General features: G+C 45.7%; 1 protein-coding gene across 4 annotated transcripts in view; it reads left to right on the top strand.

The window, feature by feature from the left end:
* Positions 1-25395, top strand: part of TOMM40 (translocase of outer mitochondrial membrane 40) — a 561556-nt gene that overhangs the window by 478748 nt on the left and 57413 nt on the right. For all 4 annotated transcript variants that reach the window (XM_030211383.1, XM_030211382.1, XM_030211381.1 and 1 more), the window contains exons 8-9: positions 1870-1946; positions 3301-3403. In XM_030211383.1, coding sequence (XP_030067243.1) covers positions 1870-1946; positions 3301-3403 — 180 coding nt within the window. The remainder of the gene's footprint in view (positions 1-1869; positions 1947-3300; positions 3404-25395) is intronic.

Consider the following 25395-nt stretch of genomic DNA (forward strand, 5'->3'; position numbering starts at 1 on the left):
ATTAAATATAAAAATGTTATATAAATTTTGGAGTGCTTTGAGTTCTCAAAGGGAAGGTTAACGAGGATTGTTTTTGTCATGTACCAAACAGTTACTGTGAATTTCGAAGGATTTTCAGTGGCTTGGTGCTTTACTTCTTTCTTTTCTTGTATGTTTAACCTGTTAATAAAGACTTCATGCAACAATAAAAAAAAAAAAACCTTCATTGGACCCTACCTTTCCTTCCAACTATCTCCCCTTCCAACTATCTCCCCATCTCCCTCTTCCCTTTCCTATCCAATATACTTGAACGTGCTGTTCACTGTGTTTGTCTTGACTTTCTTTCATCTCAGGCTATTCTTGATCCACTTCAGTCTGGCTTCCGCCCTCTTCATTCAACTGAAATAGCACTTGCTAAGGTCTCCTGTTCCTGGCCAGATCCAAAGGTCTCTATTCTATCCTCATCCTTCTCGATCTATCTGCTGCTTTTGACACTGTTGATCACAGCCTACTCCTTGGTATGCTGTCCTCACTTGGATTTCAGGGCTCTGTCCTGGGACCTCTTCTTTTCTCCATCTATACTTCTTCCCTTGGTACTCTAATCTCATCCCATGGTTTTCAGTATCAACTTTACACTGATGACTCCCAGATCTACCTCTCCACACCAGAGATCTCAGCAGGAATCCTGGCCAAAGTTTCAGCCTGCCTGTCTGACATTGCTGCCTTAGATGTCTTACCACCATCTGAAACTAAACATGACAAAGACTGAGCTTCTTATCTTTCCCCCTAAACCAACCTCTCCTCTTCCCCCATTCTTTATTTCTGTGGATAACACTCTCATCAGCTCGTAACCTTGGGGTCATCTTTGACTCTTCTCTCTCTCCTTCTCTGCACATATTCAGCAGACTGTTGTTTCTTTCTCTATAATATTACCAAAATTCACCCTTTCCTTTCTGAGCACACTACCAGAATCTTTATCCACATAGAGGTCTATAAAATAATGAGTGGAGTAGAACGGGTAGACATGAAGCATCTGTTTACTCTTTCTGAAAATACTAGGACTCAACATGTAATTAAACTCTGGAATTTGTTGCAAGAGAATAAGGCAGTTAGCTTTGCGGGGGTTCAAAAAAGGTTTGGACGGCTTCCTAAAGGAAAAGTCTATAGACCATTATTAAAATGGACTTGGGGAAAATCCACTACATATTTGTGGGATAAGCAGCATAAAATGTCTTGTACTTTTTTGGGATCTTGCCAGAACGACCTGGATTGGCCACTGTTGGAAACAGGATGATGGGCTTGATGGACCTTTGGTCTGTCCCAGTATGGCATGTACTTATGTATTTAGGGAAAGAAAGAACTTAGGCAGAGAAAGCAGAGAGGTATTCACCCTAGAGAAGGGCCATAGAAAGGTAGGGGTTGAACCTACTAGGGAAAGGGAGTTCAAAGTAAGTTGGCAAGAGAGCCGAGGAGAGTCGAAATTGGAGAGTAATAATGCTGGGGAGGATTCAGGCCTTATGATGGGGGATTTTTGCACTCACAATTTTTATTCAGAATTTTTTTGTGTGTTGAACTTCTCCCATGAATAATATATATGCCTCTCTATTTCACCTCTGGTCTTTGTACTATGAATGGAACAGTCCCATGCACAGACTCACAGTCATATATACAAGCCATTCCTAACCCAGTCCTTGGGGCACACCTAGTCATGGGTTTTCAGAGTATCCCCAGTGAATATGCAGGAAAGATTCGTTGTGGATATCCTGAAAACCTGATAGGACTAAGTGTGCCCTGATGACTAGGTTGGGAATGACTGATATACAGTACATGATTCACATTTTACCCCCCGAGTTCATTCTTGTTTGAGTGTTGTGTTTTTTTGTTTAACAGCCCCAAACTGGATTGCAACCTTAACGTTGGGGCAGGCAGGAGCTCACGCTACATATTACCACAGAGCTAATGAGCAGGTAACTTGACTTCTTATTTTACTACTACTAATTAATTGTATTGCAGTACTATATGTATGCAGCACTATACCATAAAGAGAGAGTTCCTGCTCTACAGAGTTGGTCTGTTCAAGATAAGATAAGCAAGACAAATTAGTTTCATTTAATTGCACAAATGCACATATTTGATGCAGCAATAGTACCTACAGTGCAAAAACACAAGAAAACCCCACCATTTTTGTTTTGTTCGTGGGTTGTTGTTTTTTTTTTTTTTTTACTCTCAACTGACCCTTAATTAGCTGAAAAGTAAACATCTATTTTTACACTTTTTAGTATCTAGGAAGAGAATCCTTCTTGCTTAGTCTTCATTTTCTGCAACGTTGGAAAAACTAAAAATCTCACAAAGAAATGCACTAAAAATATTGTGCAGAAAAAATACAGGACTTTTTTTTGTGCTTGGTGTTTCATCTGTAGTCGTTGAATCTTATAGTAGGGCTGTGGATTAATCACATCAATTAATGTGATTTTTTTTTTGTGTTAATTCTCTACTTTCCCTCCCTCAGCTCTCGTGGGTTCAACATCGCATTGCATACTGTTAACCTATCTTCTTCTGCTGGCCCCCAAAGCCTTCCTGCAATCACATCCCTCCTCCTGTGATGCAACTTCTGTTTCTGAGGGCTGGGGGCTAGCAAAAAAATTCAGGTAATGGTTTGTGCCGCAGTGTTGGACCCACAGGAACTGGGGAAGGGGAGGGAGGGCAGAAAGTAGCCCAGCACAGCAACATCTTTGGATCCATGAGATCTTAAGGGTGTGGAGGCCAGCAGAGGAATGCAGCAGCTGCAGCAGCAATTGCGGAAGTGGTGGTGGGCCAAGAGGGGCACTGGTGCAAAGCTGCAGGGGGCTCCAGCAACCCTAGCTCCAGTCTTGCCTCCATACTCTAATTGCTGATGCTGTGTTAGGTGAAATATTAAAAATTTTAATTGTGATTAATCTTGCTATTACATTTTTTAATCGTACAACATCCCTACTTATACACAGTATTAGTTCTATACAGGGGAAATTCCTGGAATTATCAGGTTGCATAAAACAGCCCTACTTATACACATTATTAGTTCTATACAGGGGATGTTCCTGGAATTATCAGGTTGCATGTGTAGACATCCTTTAAGTCCAGAGAGCATAGCCAATTCTGAGTCTGAATCATTGGGAGAAGGGTGCCCATGGAAACCATCCTGAGCTTTCTTCTATGGATTGGATTATCTCTCCTCTTATAGGCTCAGTGCCTGGTGCTGGGATATAGATTTGGTGGTCTTCATAAAGTGCTGCTGTAGGCTTGGTGGGTTGTGCAGTGGATCCTCACTTTTCTCTCTTCCAGTTGCAGGTTGGAGTAGAATTTGAAGCCAGCACACGGATGCAGGACACCAGTGTCTCGTTTGGGTATCAGCTAGATCTACCTAAAGCTAATCTCCTCTTTAAAGGTATGGCGTATGAATTGCCCCAGTATGCCCTCTAGTGTCCTTCCCTTCAACTATACTTCCCAACATTTCAGTATCATTAAATTCTGACACTTGGGGAGCGTTATTGACCAGCAGTACTAAAGCAAGAAGAAATGTTCATTTTTTTTAATTATCATTTTTTTGCTTCTCCACAAGCAGATGGAGACAGGGAAAACAAACCTTTCCCAGAGAGGAGAAAGTGGTAGAACTAGAGGACATAAATTGAGGTTGCAGGGGGGTTGACTTAGAAATAATGTCAGGAAGTACTTTTTCTTAGAAAGGGTGATGGATAACTGGAATTCCCCCCCCCCCCCCCCCCCCCAAACAAGAGATGGTAGAAATGAAAACAGTAGAAATAGGGTGGAGAGGGCCCAATGTCAAGAGATCAGTCACCACACACAAGGGTAAGATGCTCCAAAAAACCTTTAATCAGGACCCAACACGGTCCGTGTTTCAGCTATATCAGCCTTCCTCAGGGGTCAATCAATTAGGATTCAGCAATACATCAACTGAAGGAGCACTTAATAATTAGTAATGATCACAAAAACCTGTCTGCCAGTCCCCCAGGAGGATCTCTGCTGCTGCAGCAGCGCTCTCCAGATGCCAGTGCTGGATCGCTGCCCTCCAGTGTCGAAGGCTGCCGAGAAGTTGAGCAACACTAGTTATCGAGGCAGATCCGCTGTCACGGTTTTGTGCAGATCATCAAGAAGGGACACAAGAACTCTCTATGTTCCGTACCCAGGTCTGAAGCCAGATTCACGTGGGTCTAGCTAATTACTTCCAATTACTTGGGAGTCACAATAGATCATTTCCTCACCCTTGAAAACCAATTCTCTAAGTACACCTCAAGTGTCTTTCACTCACTTTAGAAGCTAGAGAGATTGAGGCTATTTTTCTCTAAATCTGTCTTTTGTACTTTGGTTCAATCCCTTGTCCTCACCAAATTTGACTATTGCAACTCTATCTATGCTGGACTAAAAGGTGGTCCTCTCAAAAAATTACAAACAGCTAAAATACTGCTGCTCGTCTTATATATAGATCTCCTTGCTTCGCCAAAGCCACTCCTCTTTTATATGAGCTACATTGGTTACCAATAAGAGAGAATATATTTCAAATTATATGTTTTCATTCACCAAATACTGTTTGGTCAAGCCCCATATATGAATAATCTTACTGAATTACTCCCTCGTAATGCTGTTTCATCATCTAGAGAATATCTTGTCTTACATTTCCTTATCTGTAAGAGTGTGAATTCTCTGCTAATTTCTCCTATCAGGACTCCAAAATTTGAAATTCTCTTCCTAAATCAGTCAGGTTTACAGATGATTAACTAACTTTTAGAAGTCTTCCAAAAACACATTTCTTCAGTCTGGCCTTTCTGAATACAAAGAACTCTATTTGAATTTTACCCAAGCCCTTTTCTTAATCTCGTTTCCCGTCTAGTCCTGCCTAATTATGCTCTCATCTATCCACCCTTAATTATTTGTTTGTCTTTGAGATAGTCTAAATCCCTGCACATGTATTAATTTGCTTCTTGAACTTATTGTAATTTGTGTTATATTCTGTACATTATTATGTTTTATTCACTTTATTGTTTGTTTGTAAGCCATATTGAACTTGAGTCTATTTTGAGCTAATGTGGAGTATAAATGTCATAAATAAATAAATTAGCCTGTCATCGAGTTAACTGCAAACTGTCTGTTCTTTAAGTTTTGCCAGGAAAGTAATGTTAGAGACTGGTCGGTAGTTGTTGAGTTTGTCCTGGTCCAGTGAGCTCTTTTTCAGTAGGGAACGTGCCACAGCTCTTTTTAGTGTTGTTGGCAGCTGCCCTTCCATAAGAGAGGAGTTAATTTAGTGTCCCCTTCCATGAGGTCTGTGCTCACTCATTTTACAGTCTTTGCTGGGCAGGGATCAAGGGGGCACACTGTAGGCCATAGACCTTTCAGGATATTTTCAAGAGCTTCCTCTGTGACTTTGTTGAACGAGTCCCAGATGACTCTGCATGACAGGAATGGAGTGTTTTCTTCATTAGCTGGTAGGAGGGACTGTCTGTAGGTCCTGATGTAGTCCTTTCATTTTGTTGGCAAAATAAGAGACAAAATCATTGCTGGTTAGTTGTGACTGGGAAAGTCTTGTTCTCTTGTGGGGTTTGCAGTAGGCTGTTTACTATTTTAAATAGGTGCGTGGTTGAATTTGCAGCTTGTTCTATGTGTTGAGAAAAATATTGGTTTTTGTCTGTTACGGTCTGGCGATTCATTGTCATGTGTTTCTTACCGTTGAACCTGTCTTCATCTAGATGAGATTTGTTTTCCATTTTCTTTCAATTTGACATTCTTGACACTGAAGGATCTGCAGTTCTGGGGAGACCCAAGGGGAACATTTGTTTGTGAAGCATATGACCTTCTTTAGAGAGTTTTTTCTAATGTCATTGCTAAGCATGCATTCCAGATCAACCTGTTCTGACACTGTCCTAATCTTTTCATCCACATGGGGATAGGACAAGGCTTCTAGGAAGTTTTCAGCAGTCAAATTTCTCATGTCTTGGATTTCCTTCCATAGTTTGGCCCATCTGTTTTATGTAGTCCTTAATAGAAAATTTGATTTGGAAATGATCAGTCCATGATAGGGGTGTTATCTCTATGCCACGAGCCTTGTGTTCCAAGATGTCAACCCCATTGCATAACCTCAAGTCTAGCATATGACCCTTTTCATGGGTTGGAGATTTGATCACCTGAATGAATCCTAGATCTGCCATCGTATCAAGGAAGGCAGCAGTAGTGGTGTCTGGCATTTCAATGTGTAGGTTTGTCTCCCATGATCGGTAACCTAGGGTAGCTCCAGGTTATCTCAGCAGATTCAGCAGTTCTTGTGGTGATGTGGTGTTGCGAGGTGCTGTGTAGACCACGAGCAGCCACATTGGTTCCCTGTTTCCCAGCTGGATTAGCAGGCATTCTGACTTAGACAGGTAGGGGATGGAGACTCTGCGCAGTTTGATTGTCTCACGGATCAGGACTGCTATCCTTCCTTCCTGCTTCCTTTGTCTTGGTTGGTGCAGGATAGTGAATCCTTTGGGGCATAGTTCAGCCAGTGGTACTCCTGCACTTTCATCCAGCCAGGTCTCAGTCCCAAGATGTCTAAGTGTTATTCATTGATGACATCATGGATCATAGGAAATTTTTTATTGGCTGATCTGGCATTTGCTAGGCCCAAGTTTCTAAGTACTGGTCTGTTTGTGGTTGTAGTTGTAGGGGTTACTTGATGTTGTGGGCAGGTATTTGTTTGGGTATTGCTAGATAAGAGTTTTGTGTCTTCTAGGCGGATGGGGGAGTCTGTTGTTTCTTTTTCCCCTGATTACTGGGATGTCTGCAGATTTTTGGTTTACAGTACTAAAGCACGTTCTTGTGTAAAGTAAAATTAGAGCTGTCTAGCTGTTCAGTATAACAAAAATCCAGTTTCATTGGCAGCAATTAACAGTGGAGTGTTAATCAGGCAGAAAGTTCTTGATGAGGGTCTGAGTCCCTTTGAAGTGTCAGCTTCCTAGGAAGAGGAGCTCTGTTTGCTTCAATAAATACTTCTTATTTAACATGAGATATACAGTCAGTCAGCTAATTCTATCTATATTTTGTGCTTTTGGAACAAGGTAAAATAGCTTTTAAAGTGCAGTATCTAATATTTAAGAGGTACTTCTGTTCATTAGAGACATACATCAGATGGCTGTATTTTATTCCAGTGAAATTATTTGGAAGTTTTAATGCAGAGGAAGATTCAGCAAGATATCAGAAATTTAGAGGTAATATAAGTTAAAGATAAGGAATGTCAAATCACAAATTGTAGTGATGGTTTCAGTTTGCAATTTATGATCATGATGTCCTTTGATGTAATTGATGTAGATCCCTGGAGGCGTTTTTAGTTGTAGATCCAGCTCATATCACAAGCAAAGACAAAGGGTGCTTGCTTGAAAAGTGCAGGAAGGCAGAAAGCTGCATTTATCCAAACAAATTAAATTAAGTGATGGAAGGAAACTCGAAATAGAATTCAGGACTGGTACCTCAATACAGACTGAACAGAAATATGTAAAATTTGAGCAGTAAATAGGCAATTAATGTATTATTTAACCTAAATTGTGGGAACCCGATGTGAACACAGCCTGTGCTTTCCTTATAGAAGTATGCTTCACACTTGTCAAGTATGTCTGTTCTTTATACCACACTAGCACACAACAGTTCTGGTGCCCCAGGACTAGACAGACCTGGATGGGCTGGAGTGGGCTTTGATGACTGAGTCTAGTAGTGGGGATAAGGCCAGTGTAGACTTCTACGATGGCAAGGACAGATCAAGATCAGGTGTGCATATGTTGTGTCATACCATATGACATGAGTTCATCTTGGGCAGACTGGATACTGCTCTTTATCTGCCATCATCTACCTTCTTACCATGTAAGTCTAGTTGTACAAAAAGAATATCTTACAGTTGTTCCCTGAGAAGTGGCCTAGTGGTATTTTTATTATAGTCCCTTAGTCGACTATATCCAAAAGTTGGGAAAGAAAAGAGAGGTGCTGTTGCTTGGAGATTTCAACCTGCTGGATGCGAATTGGAAAGTTCAATCTGTGGAATTAGAAAGAAGTAGAAAGATCATGGATGCCCCTCAAAGTGCTCTGCTTAGACAAATGGTGACAGAACCCATGAGGGAGGAAGCAACTCTGGATCTGGTGCTTCCAAATGGGGAAAGTGCATCCCAGGAGCTCAGAGAGGATCTTGCAGGTCCTCTAAAAGATTTGTTTAATAAGTCCTTGGAAATAGGGAAGGTTCCATGGGACTGGAGAAGAACGGATGTGGTCCCCTTTTCACAAAAGTTGTGACAGAGAAGAAGCTGGAAACTACAGGCTGGTAAGCCTACTTGGGTTATTGGAAAAATAATGGAAGTGATGCTGAAGGAAAGGATAGTGAATTTCCTGGAATCCAATAAATTACAAAATCAGAGACAACATGGTTTTACCAAAGGTAAATCATGCCAAATGAATCTGATTGAATTCTTTGACTGGGTGACGAGAGAATTGGATCGAGGACGTGTGCTAGATGTAATCTACTTTTCTCTGAGAACAAGCAGGCTTCTATATTCTCACAAGTGGGTGATTCTGATCCGTGTCGCCCGGTCTGGCTTTTGCCATAGTAAAAATGAGAGAGATTTGTGGAGTGCGAGTACCTTCCTGCCCGTCGCGCGAATGCTGTCTCATTTCTCTCTCTTTTTTTTTTTGAGAGTTGTTAGTGCCTTTCGGTATTTTTTCTGCTTCTCTTATGGCTCTTTTTCTTGGTCCTTACAAACCTGTCCTTTATTTTCTCTTTAGTTTTAGGTTTCCTTAGTTTTCTTTAAGTTCTGTTGTCTTCGGGCCATTTTTAGGCCCTGACTTTGGTCTTTCCCTTTCTTTTTCTCTGCTCCTTGCCCTTTTTCAGGCACTATCGACAAAGTTTTTCCGTTCATGTCCACAACAATTCCCAGTATTGTGTACCCGGTGCAATCGGACTCTTTCAGGGAAGGACACCCATTCGTGGTGTCTGCAGTGTCTTGGGCCCAACCATGGCCCTGCAGGTTTCCCGGGAGGCTCAACGAGAGAAGAGTTTTTGAGCCTGAGCCAAGTCCAGTTCCTCGACGTCTGCATCGCACTGGTATCGGGAGCGCAGGTAAGCATGGCTCCTTAGACACTGGGAACAGTGAGGTGTCGAGTGGGACTCCACCTGTCTTGAGGCCTCCTGCTGTGCAGGCCCATCTGACAATGGTCAGATCAGACCCAGAGGTGATGATATCGTCCTCGTCAGCACCGAAGAGGCTTGCTGACATGCTTCAGACCCCGCCCCAGAGGTGACGTTGATATCGTCCTCGTCGGCACCGAGGGGCCTTGTTGACATGTTTCAGACCCACCACAGAGGCAATGTTGACATCCTCATCAGCACCGAGGAGCCTTGGTGACATGTTTCAGGCGAAGGTCAAGAAGCATCATCGTTGGTTACCTTCGACACATGGTGCCGGGAGCTCTGGGGCATTGAAGGATTCGGCATCCGAGAAGCGTCAGCGCCGGGAGGATCACTCTCCCTCCATACAGGAGGTTCTGATGCACCTGTCTCCAAGCAGCCAAGATCCCGTTCCTTTGTCAACCCCAGTGATTCTGTAACCTGCGCTTCCAGCACCCCAGCTTTTCCTGGTGTCGGCCCTCCATGAGCATATCCGGGCCTTGCTTCCAGAGCTGCTAGATGGCCTCATGCAGCAGTGTGCATCGATATCGTGGGTGTTTGTGCCTGCCATACCTCCTGTTGTGGCCCTGCCTGGCCCTAAGCCTGCAATGCGGCCTCCAACTCCGCTTTTGGCCATGGTGTCAACTGCCACCCAAGCCAGTACCCCCTTGACGTCAGAGGAAGAAACTTCGCCGGTGTCCAGATGGGAGCAGACTTATTAATGCCATTCTCAAGAGCACGGTTCCTCAGCATCGAGGCAGGTTTGGTCTTGGCGATCCCTTTAGGGAGATACTGTCTGACACCGAGTAGCAGCGCTCACGGGATTCAGAGGTGGATCCCAGATACTTCTCCTCAGATGAGTCTTATGGGATCCCCTCTGAACTCTCCCTTCCACCTGAAAGAAGACGGTCTCCTTCAGAGAGCCTTTCTTTTTCATCTTTTGTTTTGGAGATTGCTGATGCCATTCCATTTCCTTGGGTAGTGGAGGACGAGCCCAGGGCCAAGATGCTCCCCTCTCCACAAAGAACTTAAGGAAGAACTCGTAAGGAACAGGAGTCCCTTCTATCGGTCCCTGTCGTGTCCAAGAAGATTGACACCCAGTATCAGTTCAAAAGTGAACCATAGTGGTGAAGTCCACTCTCAAAAGAGCCAAGATTACTAGGGACTGTGCCTCGGTGCCCCCAGGCAGAGAAGCTAGATCCCTGGATTCTTTTCAGAGGAAGATGTTCCAGGCTTCAATGCTCATCTCCCATATACAGTCCTACCCAGCTCTTCACAAACGTCTACTTGCGAAACTCAGTGCGACAGCTGTCGGACTTGGCTCCCTCCGGAGCAGGCCGAGCCTTTTCGCCAGTTGGTCAAGCAGCAGAAGGCGTGTCAAAAGTTCTTGTCAAGGGTCGCTTACAACACTTTTGATGTGGCATCCAGGAACTCTGCTTAAAGTATAGCAATGTGCAGACTCTCATGGCTGCGTGTTTCTGACTTTAAACACTCAGGCCCAGATGCACTAAACCTGAATGACCCTTTTAATGACCCTTAACGAAGAAATTTTCAAAGTAGCATGCATCAAAGACCATTTTCTGAGGAAGCTAGCAGCTAACGAAACTGGAATGCAAATGAGAAACTACCATTGAAATGTAGACAATTCGGAATGCACTAACCATACCGACGATAGCAACGATTCACTTACTGCCAGAAATTTAACGTCAGCTCAGACCTGTCGTTAAAGCCTGAGCTGTCATCTCCCCACTGCCCCCTGCACGATGAAAAACCAAATTGCTGGCATGTTTTAAAAGAAAAGTGGCTCCCTGCTTCCCTGTGCCTAAAATAAAAAAAACAATTAAAAAAGGATCGGGAGGGGGCAAAGGCGCTCATCAGCAGCGTCCTGTATGGACGGCCTTGCCTTGCCCCCCCCCCCCCCCCCCGAAGTCCCCGCTGCTCCGTTTGTGAAATAAAAGCTTTTAAAAATGAAACCTTTGCAGTTGCTGGGCTCCCCCTCCCTTCCTGTCTCTCTCTTCTTCAGTCGGCAATGCTCCGCCTCCTGCCCTCCTCCACCTCCGTGCCCCCCCCCCCCTCCCCGCCGTCACTCCCCCCCCCCCCCCCCCCCCCACCATAATGGCCGGTGCAGCGCCTCTCACCTATGTTTGAAGGCGCTGCACAGGATGGATCAGCTGTTCTTGAGCTCTTCTGTCTCCTCCGATGTCTCTTTCTTCTTCCTGTGTCCGCCCTCCTCTGACGTCAGTTATCTACGTAGATAACTGATGTCAGAGGAGGGCGGACACAGGAAGAAGAAGGAGACAGAAGAGCTCAAGAACAGCTGATCCATCCTGTGCAGCGCCTTCAAACATAGGTGAGAGGCGCTGCACCGGCCATTATGGTGGAGGGGGGGTCCGGTGGGGGGGGGGGAGTGGCGGGGGCGAAATTGGGGGGGCGGGGCACGGAGGTGGAGGAGGGCAGGAGGTGGAGCATTGCCGACTGAAGAAGAGAGAGACAGGAAGGGAGGGGGAGCCCAGCAACTGCAAAGGTTTCATTTTTAAAAGCTTTTATTTCACAAACGGGGACTTCGGGGGGGGGGGGGGGGGGGGCAAGGCCGTCCATACAGGATGCTGCTGATGAGCGCCTTTGCCCCCTCCCGATCCTTTAATGTTTGTGGAAACATGCAGGGGAAAGTGGGGAGCCACGTGTTTGTGTTTTCTTTTTTTTTCTTACGTTTCTGGCATGCGCAGAGCAGCCAGCATAACGCTTGGCTGCTCTGCGCATGCTTTACGAGCCGATTACCGACGGGGATTAGTGCATCGTTCTTTACAATACCGAACCGAACTTGTGCGACTTGTTTTTTTGGAGCATTGGTCGTTTTTTAAAATTCGGTAATGGCTTTAACGATTTTGCTTTTTTTACGTTTGGTTGATGCATCTGGGCCTCAGTTCAGCAGAGGTTGGCGGATGCTCCTTGCAGAGAGGATAACCTTTCTGGAGAGAAGTTTGAGGAGGTTGCTAACCAAATCAAGAAGCATAATGATACAATTTCTTCTCTCTCCCGCTGGGTGTCTTCTGCACCTTCCTCCTCAGCTAGGAAGGTTTTTGGCAAGCTGAAGGAGCAGACTCTACTACTATTCTAGCATAGGTACACTTCTTCAGCTTGCCATCCTACTCACTCAGCCCCAGCGCACTCGTTCATGTCAACAGCATGCGCCTAAGGCTCTGCTGCTCCCCAAAGCAAGGGATGAGCTTTTGTCTGGCTCCAGCAGAGCATAGCCACAGTTAGTGTCCATCTTGGACGACTTGCCAGTTGGGGGGGGGGGGGGGAGGCAAAAAGCTTTTCACCTACATTGGCTTCTTAGCCTCCAACCAGCGGGTTCTTCAACTAGTCTGTCTTGGATATGCCCTCAGTTGACATCTCAAACCTCCAAATTGCCTGCCAAGAGCTTATTCATTCAGCTCTCAGTACAGACAGATACTTGCAGAGGAACTCTCTGCCCTTCTAAAAGACCTTGTGGTCGAACCCGTTCCACCAGGGGAAGAAGAGCAGGGATTCTATTCCAGGTACTTTTGTGTAGTAGAAGACAGGGGGATGCGTCCCATCTTAGACCTAAGGGCCCTGATCAAAATTTTAGTCCAAGAAAAGTTCAGGATGGTTTCCTTGGGCACCCTTCTCCCAATGATTCAGAAAAACATTTGGCAATGCTCTCTGGACTTAAGGATGCATATATTCACATTCCGATACTTCCAGCCCTCTGGAAGTATCTTCGACTAGAAACACATGACTTTCAGTATCCTGTGTATCCTTTTGGCCTTGTGTCAGCTTCCAAGGTCTTCACCTAGTGACTAGTGGTAGTTGCCGTGCTACGCAGACTGGGGCCCCATGTGTTCCTGTATCTTGACGATTGGCTGCTAAAGAGCACCTCAGAGCAGGGTGGTTGGGAGTCCATGTAGATGACTATTCAGATCCTTATTTCCTTGTCCCTTATTGTACCCATTTACCCCTACTTTACCTGACCCTTTTTCTAATTGTATTTGTTTAATACCTACCGTACTTGGCGTTCACCATTACAGTATTTTGTAAGCCACATTGAGCCTGCTAATATGTGGGATACAAATGTTACAAATAAATAAATAAAGGAGATGGCTGCTGCTGTCCCATTTAAATTAGAGACTGAGGAAGAGCCCAAGGCAGAGATGTTGACTATCTTGGGTTATTAGGAAGGGAAGGGAAGGGAAGGGTTACTAAGGAAGGGATCACTCTTCTATTGCATCCTATCCTTCAGGACACACTGATAAAGAGCTGGGAATCTCCCCTGTCAGTGCAGGTGGCGCCCAAGAAGGTGGATACCCAATACCGTATCTAGAAGGTTCCCGGATTCAAGAGGGCGAAATTGCCACACCATTCTGTGGTCGAATCCACTCTCAAACAGGCTAGAAGTTCAGGTCTCATGCCTGTGGTCCCCCAGGTAAAGAGGCTAGAATCTTGGACTTGTTTGGAAGGAAAACTTTTCAAGCCTCAATGCTTGTTGCCGCATCCAGTCTTACCAGCTCTACACGAACCTATTCTTGGAGCCTTTGGTTAACAGTAAACTGAGTTTTTCAGATTCTCTCCATCAGGAGCAGGCCATAGAGCTTCACCAGCTGGCCAATAAACAGATGGAGTATAGAACATATCTGGCCAGGGGCGCTTATGATTTTTTAAAATGTTGCATCCAGATTCTCCACCATGGGTGTGGGAATGAGACTTGAGGACGTGCCGAGGGGACAATCTGTTCCTTTGAAGATAAGGTGGAAGAGGTTGCTGATTGCATCAAAAAACATACTGACACAATCTAAACTTTGTCAGCACCCTCCATCTGCTTCATCTTTCCACTAGAGGATTTTTGAGTAGACTTAGGTGGCAACCCTGCTACTCTGAGGCATAGGTTCCCGCCTCCCTTTCACTCTACCCAGGCCTTGCCAGCCCCGCCCCCAGAAGTCAAAGCAGGGAATGGGAATAGTAGCACTCCAAGTAATCATCCCAGATGGCTTACCGGTAGGGGAGAGACTGAATTTTTACCTTCACTGGTGGCCCCTTTTTACCTCCAAACGGTGGGTTCTTCAAATAGTCTATTTCAATTATGCCCTGAATTGGCATCAAAGACCACCAAATTGCCCACCAAGAGTATCTTACATCAGCTCTCAACACAATCAGTACTTATAGAGGAAATGTCCACTATTCTGGAGGCCAGTGTGGTTGAACCTGTGCCACCCTGGCAGGGATTCTATTCCGGTACTTGCTTGTGCCCAAGAAGACGAGAGGATTCTGTCCCATCCAAGACCTAAGGACCCTGAACAAGTTTCCAGTCAGAGAGAAGTTCAGGATGTTTGCTCCGAGGAAAAGGATGTTACAAGTGTTGTACTGCAGGGGTTGGTCCTTGGCCGGCTCTTTTTAACATCTTTGTGAGTGCGCTAGATGTAATCTACTTGGACTTCAGCAAAGCCTTTCACACGGTCCCCCACAGAAGACTCGTGAATAAGCTGAAAGGGTTGAAGTTAGGACTGAAAGTGGTGAACTGGATAAGAAACTGGTTGACTGACAGGTGGCAGAGGGTGGTGGTAAATGGAATCCGCTTGGAGGAAAGGAAGGTGATCAGTGGAGTTCCTCAGGGGTCGGTGTCGGGGCCTATTCTGTTTAATATATTTGTGGGAGATATTGCTGAAGGATTGGAATGAAAGGTGTGCCTTTTTGCAGATGACACGAAAATAGTCAATAGAGTGGATATGCTGGAGGGAGTAGAAACGATGAGAAGGGATCTCCAAACGTTAGAAGAATGGTCAAGGGTCTGGCAGTTAAAATTTAATATTCTAAGTTAAACAAAAAAAAGGGGGTATATTATTCTTAACCAGAGCACTTTACTCTAAACTCAATTAATTGTGCTCCAGAGATCTTTTTCAGTTATCAATCAGTTTATTAAAAACCTTAATCGACATACATATCCTTCCTGCTTACTAAATAGGCTCAATCCTGTCTACATATATTAAATTGACTCACGTATACACAGTGAGGACTCCTCCTATCACAGCACAGAGAGACCTTGAGGTGTTGGTGTCGGAGAATCTGAAGGTGAAGAAACAATGCGACACGGCGACGGCCGTGGCCAGAAGGATGCTAGGCTGCGTAGAGAGGGGCATAACCAGCAGAAGAAAGGAGGTGTTGATGCCCCTCTACAAGTCGTTGGTGAGGCCCCACTTGGAGTACTGTGTTCGGTTTTTGGAGGCCGTATCTTGCTAAAGATGTAAAAAGACTGGAAGCAGAGCAAAGAAAAGCTACGAAAATGGTATGGGATTTGCGTTGCAAACCGTACAAGGAGAAACTTGCTGACCTGAACATGTATACCTTGGAGGAAAGGAAAAGGAGAAACGGGTGATATGATACAGACGTTCAAATATTTGAAAGGTATTAATCTGCAAACGAACCTTTTCCGGAGACTAGAGGTCATAAATTGAGGTTGAAGGGGAGCAGACTCTGGACTAATGTCAGAAAGTATTTTTTCATGAAGAGGGTGGTGGATATGTGGAATGCCCTCCCGTGGGAGGTGGTAGAGATGAAAACGGTAATGGAATTCAAACATGCGTGGGATAAACATATAGGAATCCTGTTTAGAAGAAATGGTTCCGTGGAATCCTACCAGAGATTGGGTGGCATCGCTGGTAATTAGAAACAAAGCAGGAGCTGGGCAAACTTCTACGGTCTACGCCCTGATCGTGACTGAATAGATAGGGATGGGCTGGAGTGTAAATTTTAAGGAGCTTTAATGTTAGCTTCAGAACTTAGTACAAGAACAGTACTGGGCAAACTTCTACGGTCTGTGCCCTGAGAAAGGCAAAGACAAATCAAACTTGGGTATACATATAAAGGATCACATACTATGTAAAATGAGTTTATCTTGTTGGGCAGACTGGATGGACCATACAGGTCTTTATCTGCCGTCATTTACTATGAGAGTGATATTATGGAAGGGCTGTCTTGTAAGGTTTGGCTCTTTGCGGTTGATACCAGACTCTGTAATAGGGTGGACACCCCGAAGGGTGTGGGTAGCATGAGGAAGGATCTGAGGAAGCTTGAAGAATGGTCTGAAAATTGGCAACTAAGATTTAATGCTAAGAAACGCAGGGTCATGCACTTGAGTCACAAGAGCCCGAGGGAAAGGTACAGTATAGGGGTGAAGAGCTTCTGTGTACGAAAGAAGAGGTGGACGTGGGGGTGATTGTGTTTGATGACCTTAATGTGGCCAAACAGGTAGAAAAGGCAATGCTCAAAGCCATAAGAATGCTCTGGTGCACAAGGAGAGGGATGACCAGCAGGAAAAAAGAGGTGATAGGTCCTCATCAGAGACTTGTACAAGGGCACTATTTAGAATACTGTGCAATTCTGGAGACTGCACTTATAGAAAGATATAAACCAGATGGAGTCAGTCCAGAGGGTGGCTACAAAATTGGTCAGCGGTCTTGGTCATAAAACATATAGGGACAGGCTCATGAACCTCAACATGTATACGCTAGAAGAGAGGCAGGAGAGAGGGGATTCGATAGAGACATTTAAATACGTCAGTGACGTTAATGTACAGAGGTGAGCCTTTTTCAAATGAAGGAAACCTGGAATGAGAGGGCATAAGTTGACGTTAAGAGGAAATAGGCTTAGGACGAATCTGAGGAAATGCTCTTTCACGGAAAGGGTGGTGGATGCGTGGAATGGTCATGAAGACGAAGACTGTCAGAGTTTAAGAAGGTGTGGGACAGACACAGGATCTCTTAGGAAAAGAAGGATGGGCAGACTGGATGGGCCATACAGCCCTTATCTGCCATCATGTTTCTGTGATTTCCATGGGCACCCTTTTCTCCATGATTCAGTTAAATGATTGGCTATGCTCTCTGGACTTAAAAGATGCCTAAACCCGGTGGGAGGAAGTGACGTCACGGGGCTAGATGGCTGCCTGAATATCTAGTTCCTGCACTGTCCTGCACCATCGAACCACCATCCAAGCCAATCCAACATAAAATTTGCAGTTTAACTCATTGGCAGGTAGCGTGGATACTGCTGAACAAGATGAGCAAAATATCGGGGTCGCAGCAGCGAGAAGGGGAGCGGCATTCCACTCGACAGTTGGCAAAGGGCCTATCCCGCCATGAGTCCCCAGAAATGCGGAGATCGTCTTATTCCGATACTGCATCCTCCCACACTGACCACCGAAGTACTGTTACAAAAAAGAAAAATCCTCCAAAGGACTTAACGAAATGCCTGGAGGCAATTAGGGAGGAAATCAAGGCCTCACGTTTGGAGATCCTGGAGCATGTGGACGTCATTAGCCTAGATCTGAGAGAGTTGGGCGGACACGTGGAGGCTGTAGAGGAGCGAGTGGAAGAACAGGCTGAAACTACTGTGGCGATGGAAGCACGAGTATCCCAATTAGCGGAACAAGCAGAGGATCTACAGTATAAACTAGACAACCTCGAAAATCGGGGTCGTCGGCACAATCTGAGATTCCGCGGGGTACCGGAGAGCGGAGGCGGAGAGGATGTCCCTATCATTGTACGTACCTTGTGCGAGCAGATTCTGGGCGAAACCATCGTCCCAGGCGAGTTACAGATCAAGCGAGCACATCGGTCCTTGGGCAAGGCTCCGGGGAACAGACCTCGAGACATAGTGGTGCGCTTCACATCATACCCTTTTAAGGAGCAAGTTTGGCAGCAGACCCGGAAAAGTAACACGCTGGAATACAATGAGACGCGGGTCACTGTCTTTCAGGACCTATCGATTTACATTCTGGCGCAAAGGGGCTATGAAGCCTGTTTTCGAGATTTTGCAAAAAGAGAAGATCGCCTACCGTTGGAGCTTTCCCTTCGCGGTGTGCTTTGAGCTAAGAGGCAAACAGCTCTGGTTTCGCCGAGTCCTGAAAGCATGGCAGAGCCTTCATGAAGCTGGTTTAACTGCAACGGCAACCCCACCGGCGGGACTGGCGCCAGCTACACAAGCAAAGTTCCAGAAGTGGATACGAGTTGGGCAGAAGTCTTCGAAGCGTGGGACCTGATTTGGCTTGAGCAGCAATGGATTTTACATACTTGCGTAGCACTATAGCCTTGGGACATGTAAAGCAGTTTGGACTTTGGACACTGCACCAGTGGTAACTATTATTGTTGTGGTGGAGGGGCAATGGATGAGTTGGAAGCGTGTGCTATAGATAAAAGATGATGTGGGTGTATGATTGATGCGGGGGGGGGGGGGGGGTACCTGGTGGTCAGTTGGGCCAGTGGATTACTTTCTCTACACATCCCATTCAGTGCCGGCAGGCATTGTCTGGTGGGTGGCTGGAAGGGGGAGGGAGGTAGAATGGAGGGGGCTGGGGTGTACATTGTGTGGCTGGATGTGGAATGAGGGTGGTGCGGGAGGGGAGAGGGGGGATGAGTTGTTGACAGGGGATAGGGATAGTAGGGATATGACATGGAAGACAGTTTCGAAAACAGCAATTAAATATATAGTTATTTGGATTGCACAGTTAAAGCTGAAAATTTCAGAAACGTGTTCATCTTGAGTTAACTAATGAATATGGACTTAAAAGTATTATCCTATAATGTAAAGGGCCTTAATATGCCTCAAAAACGGCAAAAATTATATAAAGAAATGCAACAGTTCAAGCCACACGTGGTTCTTTTGCAAGAGACACACCTCCGGGGTAGATACAAAAAGCTTCTCTCCTGCTCGGGCTACTCTGGGGTCTACTGTGCTTCCACAGAAGCTTCCAAAACCTGTGGTGTGGCAATTATGATTCATTCATCTGTGGGGGTGCAGGTAATGGAAGTTAAGAAAGACCCGGGAGGACGCTTTATCTTTATGCATGTTCAAATTCAGCAGGTGGACTTAACGATAGCATCTATGTATGCCCCTAACTCTGGGCAGGTAGAATTTTTTGTCAAGGTGAAGAACTCCCTGGCAGGGTTTGTAAGGGGTTTTTTAATAATGGGGGGTGACTTCAATGCAGTTATGAACCCTGCTCTGGACCGATCTGGATCTCCTAAAATTGATGGGGGGAAGAAAGAGGCGCTAACCTTAGAATCCATGGTGCATTCCCTGGGAACCCTAGACCTGTGGAGGTTGACACATATGGCGGATAAAGACTACACATTTCACTCGAGTTCATGATTTATACTCGCGCATAGATTACATATTTGTGGATGTGGTGTTGGTAGAGAGGGGACCGTCAGCGGGTCTGGGCAGCGTGACAATTTCAGACCATGCTCCAGTATGGGTCACATTGCCAACCATAAGAGCCGAAACTAAAGACAGGAGATGGACCTTAAATACCAGCTTACTGCATGAGCCACAGGTGGAGGCAGGTTACCGAGTAATGTTGCAAGAGTACTTAGAGCTCAATATAGAATCAGGGCCCTCTTTTGCTACCATTTGGGATGCCCTGAAAGCTGTTTCTAGGGGCTACTTTTTGCAAATTGCTAGCAAACGTGCAAGGATACGCAGGCAACAAATAACATGCTGCTTGGAGCGCATACACCAATTAGAAGGTCAGCATAAGGTAGATTGGTCACCCCAGATTATGCAACAGCTGAGTGGGGAACGGATGAAGTTGGACTCTATCTACTCAGAACAACTTAGTATGATGCGGGCAAGGTACAGGGCAGGAGCTTATGAATTATCCAATAAGGCAGGCCGGCTTCTTGCAATAAAACTGTGTAGGCAAAAAGTAGATCGTATGGTGAAGCAAGTACGTGACAAGCACGGTACAGTGTTATTTACATCTGAACAGATCCGCAATTGTTTTGTGGAATTTTACACAGGAATATGCCCAGGAGATTCACCCATCTATGGACGATATTGAGGAATATTTGGAGAATTGCACGCTTTCTCCTTTGGAAGGTAGACATAGGGATCTGCTTGAAGAAGCAGTTACGCCACTTGAGGTACAGGAGGCCATTAGAGGCCTACCATCAAATAAGTCCCCTGGGCTAGATGGGCTTCCAAATGAATTTTATAAGAAGTTCGCCTCTGACCTGGCACCGTTACTTGCTGATCTCTTTAATCAGGTGGGAGGTGGAGAGACCTTGCCTCCCTCTATGATGGAGGCATGGATCGCGGTGTTGCCCAAACCTGACAAAGACCCTGCGGACTGTGGTTCGTATCGGCCAATTTTGGTTCTGAATGCAGATGTCAAAATATTGGCAAAGGTACTGGCAAATAGACTTGGACCTATAATGCCGACACTCATTCATCCAGTGGGATTCGCGGCTCACCGTAAGGCCATGGATAACATCAGACGTACTCTGGACCTTATGTTTTTTGCAAAGAAAAGTCAAAAGCCATTGTGCCTTCTTAGCCTGGACGCTGAAAAGGCCTTTGATAGAGTCCACTGGCCTTTTACGTACAAGGTTCTGGAGGCTATGGGGTTTGATGATCAATTTAGGAGGTGGATTCGGGCATTCTATGTAGCTCCCAGGGCATGTGTCAGAGTGAATGGGAGTAACTCCGCTTTGTTTACTTTGCACAGAGGGACAAGACAGGGGTGCCCGCTCTCACCGCTACTGTTTGCTATGGTCATCGAACCATTTGCATCAAGAATGCGGACAGACCCGGGCATTTCAGGGGCCCGAATAGCGGATACCATGCATAAGATGGCCCTTTTTGCAGATGACATTCTGTTGTATGTTACCCGCCTGGAGACTACCTTCCCTACCTTAATGCACCTTATGGAGGACTACTCCGCTGTGTCGGGGTTTAAAGTCAATATGACCAAGTCAGAAGCTTTGAATGTTACGCTCCCGACAGACGTAGTGGCTTCCTTGAAAGCATCGACTCCTTTCCGATGGGCGTCTAAGCGCATCAAATATCTGGGGGTTAATATACCATCCGATCTTTCTGAGCTATTTGCAGCTAATTACAAGGGGCTGGTTAGTAAGATAAAGGCAGATCTGGAAAGATGGGGGGATCAGGAGTTCTCTTGGTTTGGGCAGATAGCAATAGTTAAGATGAACGTGCTGCCGAGGCTGCTATACTTGTTTCAAGCACTGCCTGTGATGATGCCCAGGCGTTTTCTTGCTTCCTTACAGGACTCTATAATGCGTTTCGTCTGGGCGGGCAGGCGTCCACGTTTAGCACACAAGCTTCTCTATCAAGATAAGAAAAGAGGGGGATTGGGTGTCCCAAATCTTACTTGGTACTATAGGGCCGCCCAGGGGAAGGCAGCTATTGAATGGTACCAGGAATACCCTGATAGGTCCATGGAACAGCATTCACTGGGATCGACGCCATTGGGGGCGCTTATGTGGCTGCCTAGGAAGTTTCGGGAGATGGGGGAGGGGACGGGTCCATCCATATGTGTCACCTTCCATTATTGGGGTAGCCTATTTCCTAAGGGGCACTGTGTCCTTACACGGATGTCACCCATAGCATTCAATCCATTGTTTTTACCTGGGACTGTAGTTGGACCTTTTACACGGTGGTATAAAGGGGGGTTGAAGACCTGGGGCCAGCTAGTAGAGAGAGACTCATTGTTGTCATTTACGACGCTGCAGGCCAGATACACTGTCGGGGAAGGAGATGAATTTGCATATCATCAACTTAACCATTTCCTTAAAACAAAAGCGGTCAGTCAGGTCTTTCAGCGGGAAACACTAGAGTTAGAGGAGATCTGTGGTAAATTTGTTTCTTCAAGGGGACTGATAGGCCATATATACAAGAGCATTAATGCGCAGGTTGCCTGCTACACTTTGCATAAGACAAGCTGGGAGCGGGAGCTGGGGGGGGACCGAGTGGGAGAGAATAGAAAGAACGGCGGTAGGTGTGTCTCTACATGTGCCCCTCAAGGAGAATGCGGTGAAGGTACTGTTTCGGTGGTATCTCACTCTGGATCGTATCCAGCGCATTTTCCCAGACACATCGGGCTTATGCTGGAGAGGGATGTGGTCAACGAGGGACTATGGGACACGTGTGGTGGAGCTGTGTTAAAACACGAGCATTTTGGAAATCAGTTCATAGTAGGCTGCAGAAATGGGTGGGATGTGCGGTTCCATGGTCCCCTGAGTTTTTCTTGTTTACTGCAAAGATGGTAGGCCTAAAATTGCATCAGCGGATCCTGGTGCAGCAGGCTGTGGGCGCTGCAAAGATAGTCATAGCATCCCACTGGAAGCAGACAGGGGTCCCTTCAATTAAAAAATGGCTTAATACGCTGAAATATATCTGTGAGATGGAGCGTCTGCTTGCTGAAAGAAAACATCAGCTAAACAGATGGCAATCTATTTGGGAAACATTTTCCATGGATTAAGCATATACTGTCTAACCTGTGAACTGTACAAAATAAGTAACGCAGGGTAATGAATGGGAGGGTTTGGGTGGTCAGGGAGGGAGGGAGGGTAGTTGGGGGGACAGGGAGGAGGGTGGAGATGGAGGTCTTACTGATAAGTAAAAGTTATAGAAAATGTACTTTAAAACATTGAAGTTTACTGAGGTTAATATATGGTGTTAATGGATGGTGTACTGGGGTGAGTTAGGAATCTTACACTTGTTTCTTTAAAGAATAGTAGTAGTTTATCTTGCCTGATATGTATGAGGCAATATTGTACTGTTATCCTGTTAAATAAAGACTTCATGCAAATAAAAAAAAAAAAAATGCCTAAACCCACATTTCAATGCTTCCCAGTCACAGGTAGTATCTTTGATTTTGTATGGAGAAAACACTAGTACCAGTATCGCGTTCTGTCATTTGGCCTCTCATCAGCTCCCAGGGTATTTACCAAGTGTCTAGCAGTAGTTGAAATGTTGCAATGTATCTGCGCAGACTGAGATGGTGTGTTTCCCTACCTGGACCACTGGCTGATCAAGAGCACACTGCAGGAAAGGGCAACAGTCAATGCACCTAACTATTTAGGTGTTGGAGCTCCTAAGGTTTTTCTCCCACCTTCATCCATTTTGTCAATTGGAGTATATAGGAGTCCTGCTGGACACATTTCAATCTCAGGCTTTTCTTCCACTAGCAAGGGCAGATACCTTGGTGTTGCTTGCCTTGCAATTCTATAGCAAGCAGGTTTGCAAAGCAGCAAGCAAACTTTGAGATCGATAGGCCACATGACTTCAACAGTGCATATCACTCCCATGGAATGTCTCCACCTGAGAGAGGCCCAGTGGACTCTAGCTTCCCAGTGGTCTCAGGTGACTGAGAATCTAGTGGATGTCATCCGGATTCCCCCAGAGTTGACTCGGCCCTTCTCTGGTGGACAGTTTGGTCCAATTTGAATTTGGGACTACCATTCCAAATCACACCACCTCAGAAGGTGTTGACAACGGATGCATCCAACCTGGGTTGAGTTCATGTAGATGGGCTTCACATTCAAGGCCAAGTGGTTTACTGAGGACACTTGACTTCATATCAACCTTCTCAAGCTCAGAGCAATCTGGAATTCTCTAAAGGCTTTCAGAGATCGGCTGCAGAACCAAATTGTTGCAATGTTCTATGTGAACAAGTGAGGGGGGGTGTATGGGATCCTACCCCTTGTGTCAGGAAGCAGTGGGCCCTCCTTCATGGAATGAACCACCAAGCCACATACCTGCTCTGGAAAGACAACTACCTGGTGGACAGACTGAGCAGAGTGCTGCTACCACGAGTGGTCTCTCAATGTAGGCATAGCACACAAGAGCTTCCAAATGTGGGGCACTCCCTCTGTGTATTTTCTTTCCACTCATTTCAACAACAAAGCTCCTCCGTTCTGCTCCAGGCGTGGATCACATGGCAGACTAGCGACAGATATCATTCTCCGTTGGGGGCAGGGTTTTCTATATGCGTATCCCCCAATACCCCTCATAGAGAAGACTTTGCTGAAACTCAAGGAAGATCACAGAACCATGATCATAATCGCTGTGTACTGGCCGAGGCAAATCTGGTTCCTTCTTCTTCTGGAGGTGTCCTCCGAAGAACCTTGGAGTTTGGAGTATTTTTCAACCCTCATCGTGTAGAATAAGGGTTCCCTTCTGCATCTCAGCTTCTAATCCCTGGCCCTCATGGCTTGGATGTTGAGAATGTAGAATTGCAAATCCTTGAATTTCCCGGAGGGTGTCTCTCGCACTAAAAGGTGTTACTTATGTGGAGGAGATTGGCCATCTGGTGTGAGGACAAGGCCCTAGATCCTTTCTCGTGTTCTATATAAAAACTGCTTGAGTCCCTCTTACACTCTTCTGAGTCTGGTTTGAAAACCAACTCTCTTAAGGGTTCATCTCGGTACAGTTGGTGCTTATCACCATGTAGTCCATCTTTGTACAGCCTCTAGTTGTTTACTTCATGAGAGGTTTGTTAACAGGGTCCCCGTGAAACCTCCAATTGTGTCAAGGAATGTCAACGATGTCCTCACCCAGCTGATGAAAGATCCTTTTGAGCCACTTGATTCCTATCATCTGAAGTATTTGACCTGGAAAGTTGTGTTCTTGGTGAAGGTCACTTCTGCTCACAGAGTCATTGAACTTCAGGCCCTAGTAGCTGATCCACCTTATACTAAGTTTCACCACAACAGAGTAGTTCTCCGCTCACACCCTAAGTTCCTTCCTAAGGTAGTGTTGTCCGTCTTAATCAGTCAATTGTTCTACCAATGTTTTTCCCAAAACCACATGCCCATCCTGGTGAACATGTACTTCATACCTTGGACTGCAAGCGAGCCTTAGCCTCCTATCTGGAGTGGACTAAAGCCCATAGACCAGGGGTAGGCCACTCCGGTCCTCGAGTGCCGCAGGCAGGTCAGGTTTTCAGGATATCCACAATGAATATGCAGGAGATAGATTTGCAAGCACTGCCTCCATGGTATGCGAATCTATCTCCTGCATATTCATTGTGGATATCCTGAAAACCTGACCTGCCTGCAGCTCTCGAGGACCGGAGTTGCGTACCCCTGCCATAGACAGTCCACCCAGCCTTTTGTTTCTTTTGACCCAAATCAGATGGGGGTGGCCATCGGCAAACACACTATTTTCAGTTGGCTAGCAGATTACGTTTCCTTTGCTTATGCCCAGGCCAGGCAGAGCAACATGGTCATCTGTCCACACATTCAGATCTCATTACTGCCTTAATATGGTGCTAAGAACACTGATATGATAGCCAGTTCGGGAAGGCAGTTCTGCAGAATTTGTTTGGTGTTTAGAATCCAACTCCACCCTCCTGCATCTCCTCAGCTAGTATGTATATATATATTCAGGTTAATTGATGTTTACCCCTCAACATTTTGAGACTCTGTTATCCA

The sequence above is a fragment of the Microcaecilia unicolor genome, chromosome 8 (genome assembly GCF_901765095.1).
Source record: "Microcaecilia unicolor chromosome 8, aMicUni1.1, whole genome shotgun sequence".
Lineage (NCBI taxonomy): Eukaryota > Metazoa > Chordata > Amphibia > Gymnophiona > Siphonopidae > Microcaecilia > Microcaecilia unicolor.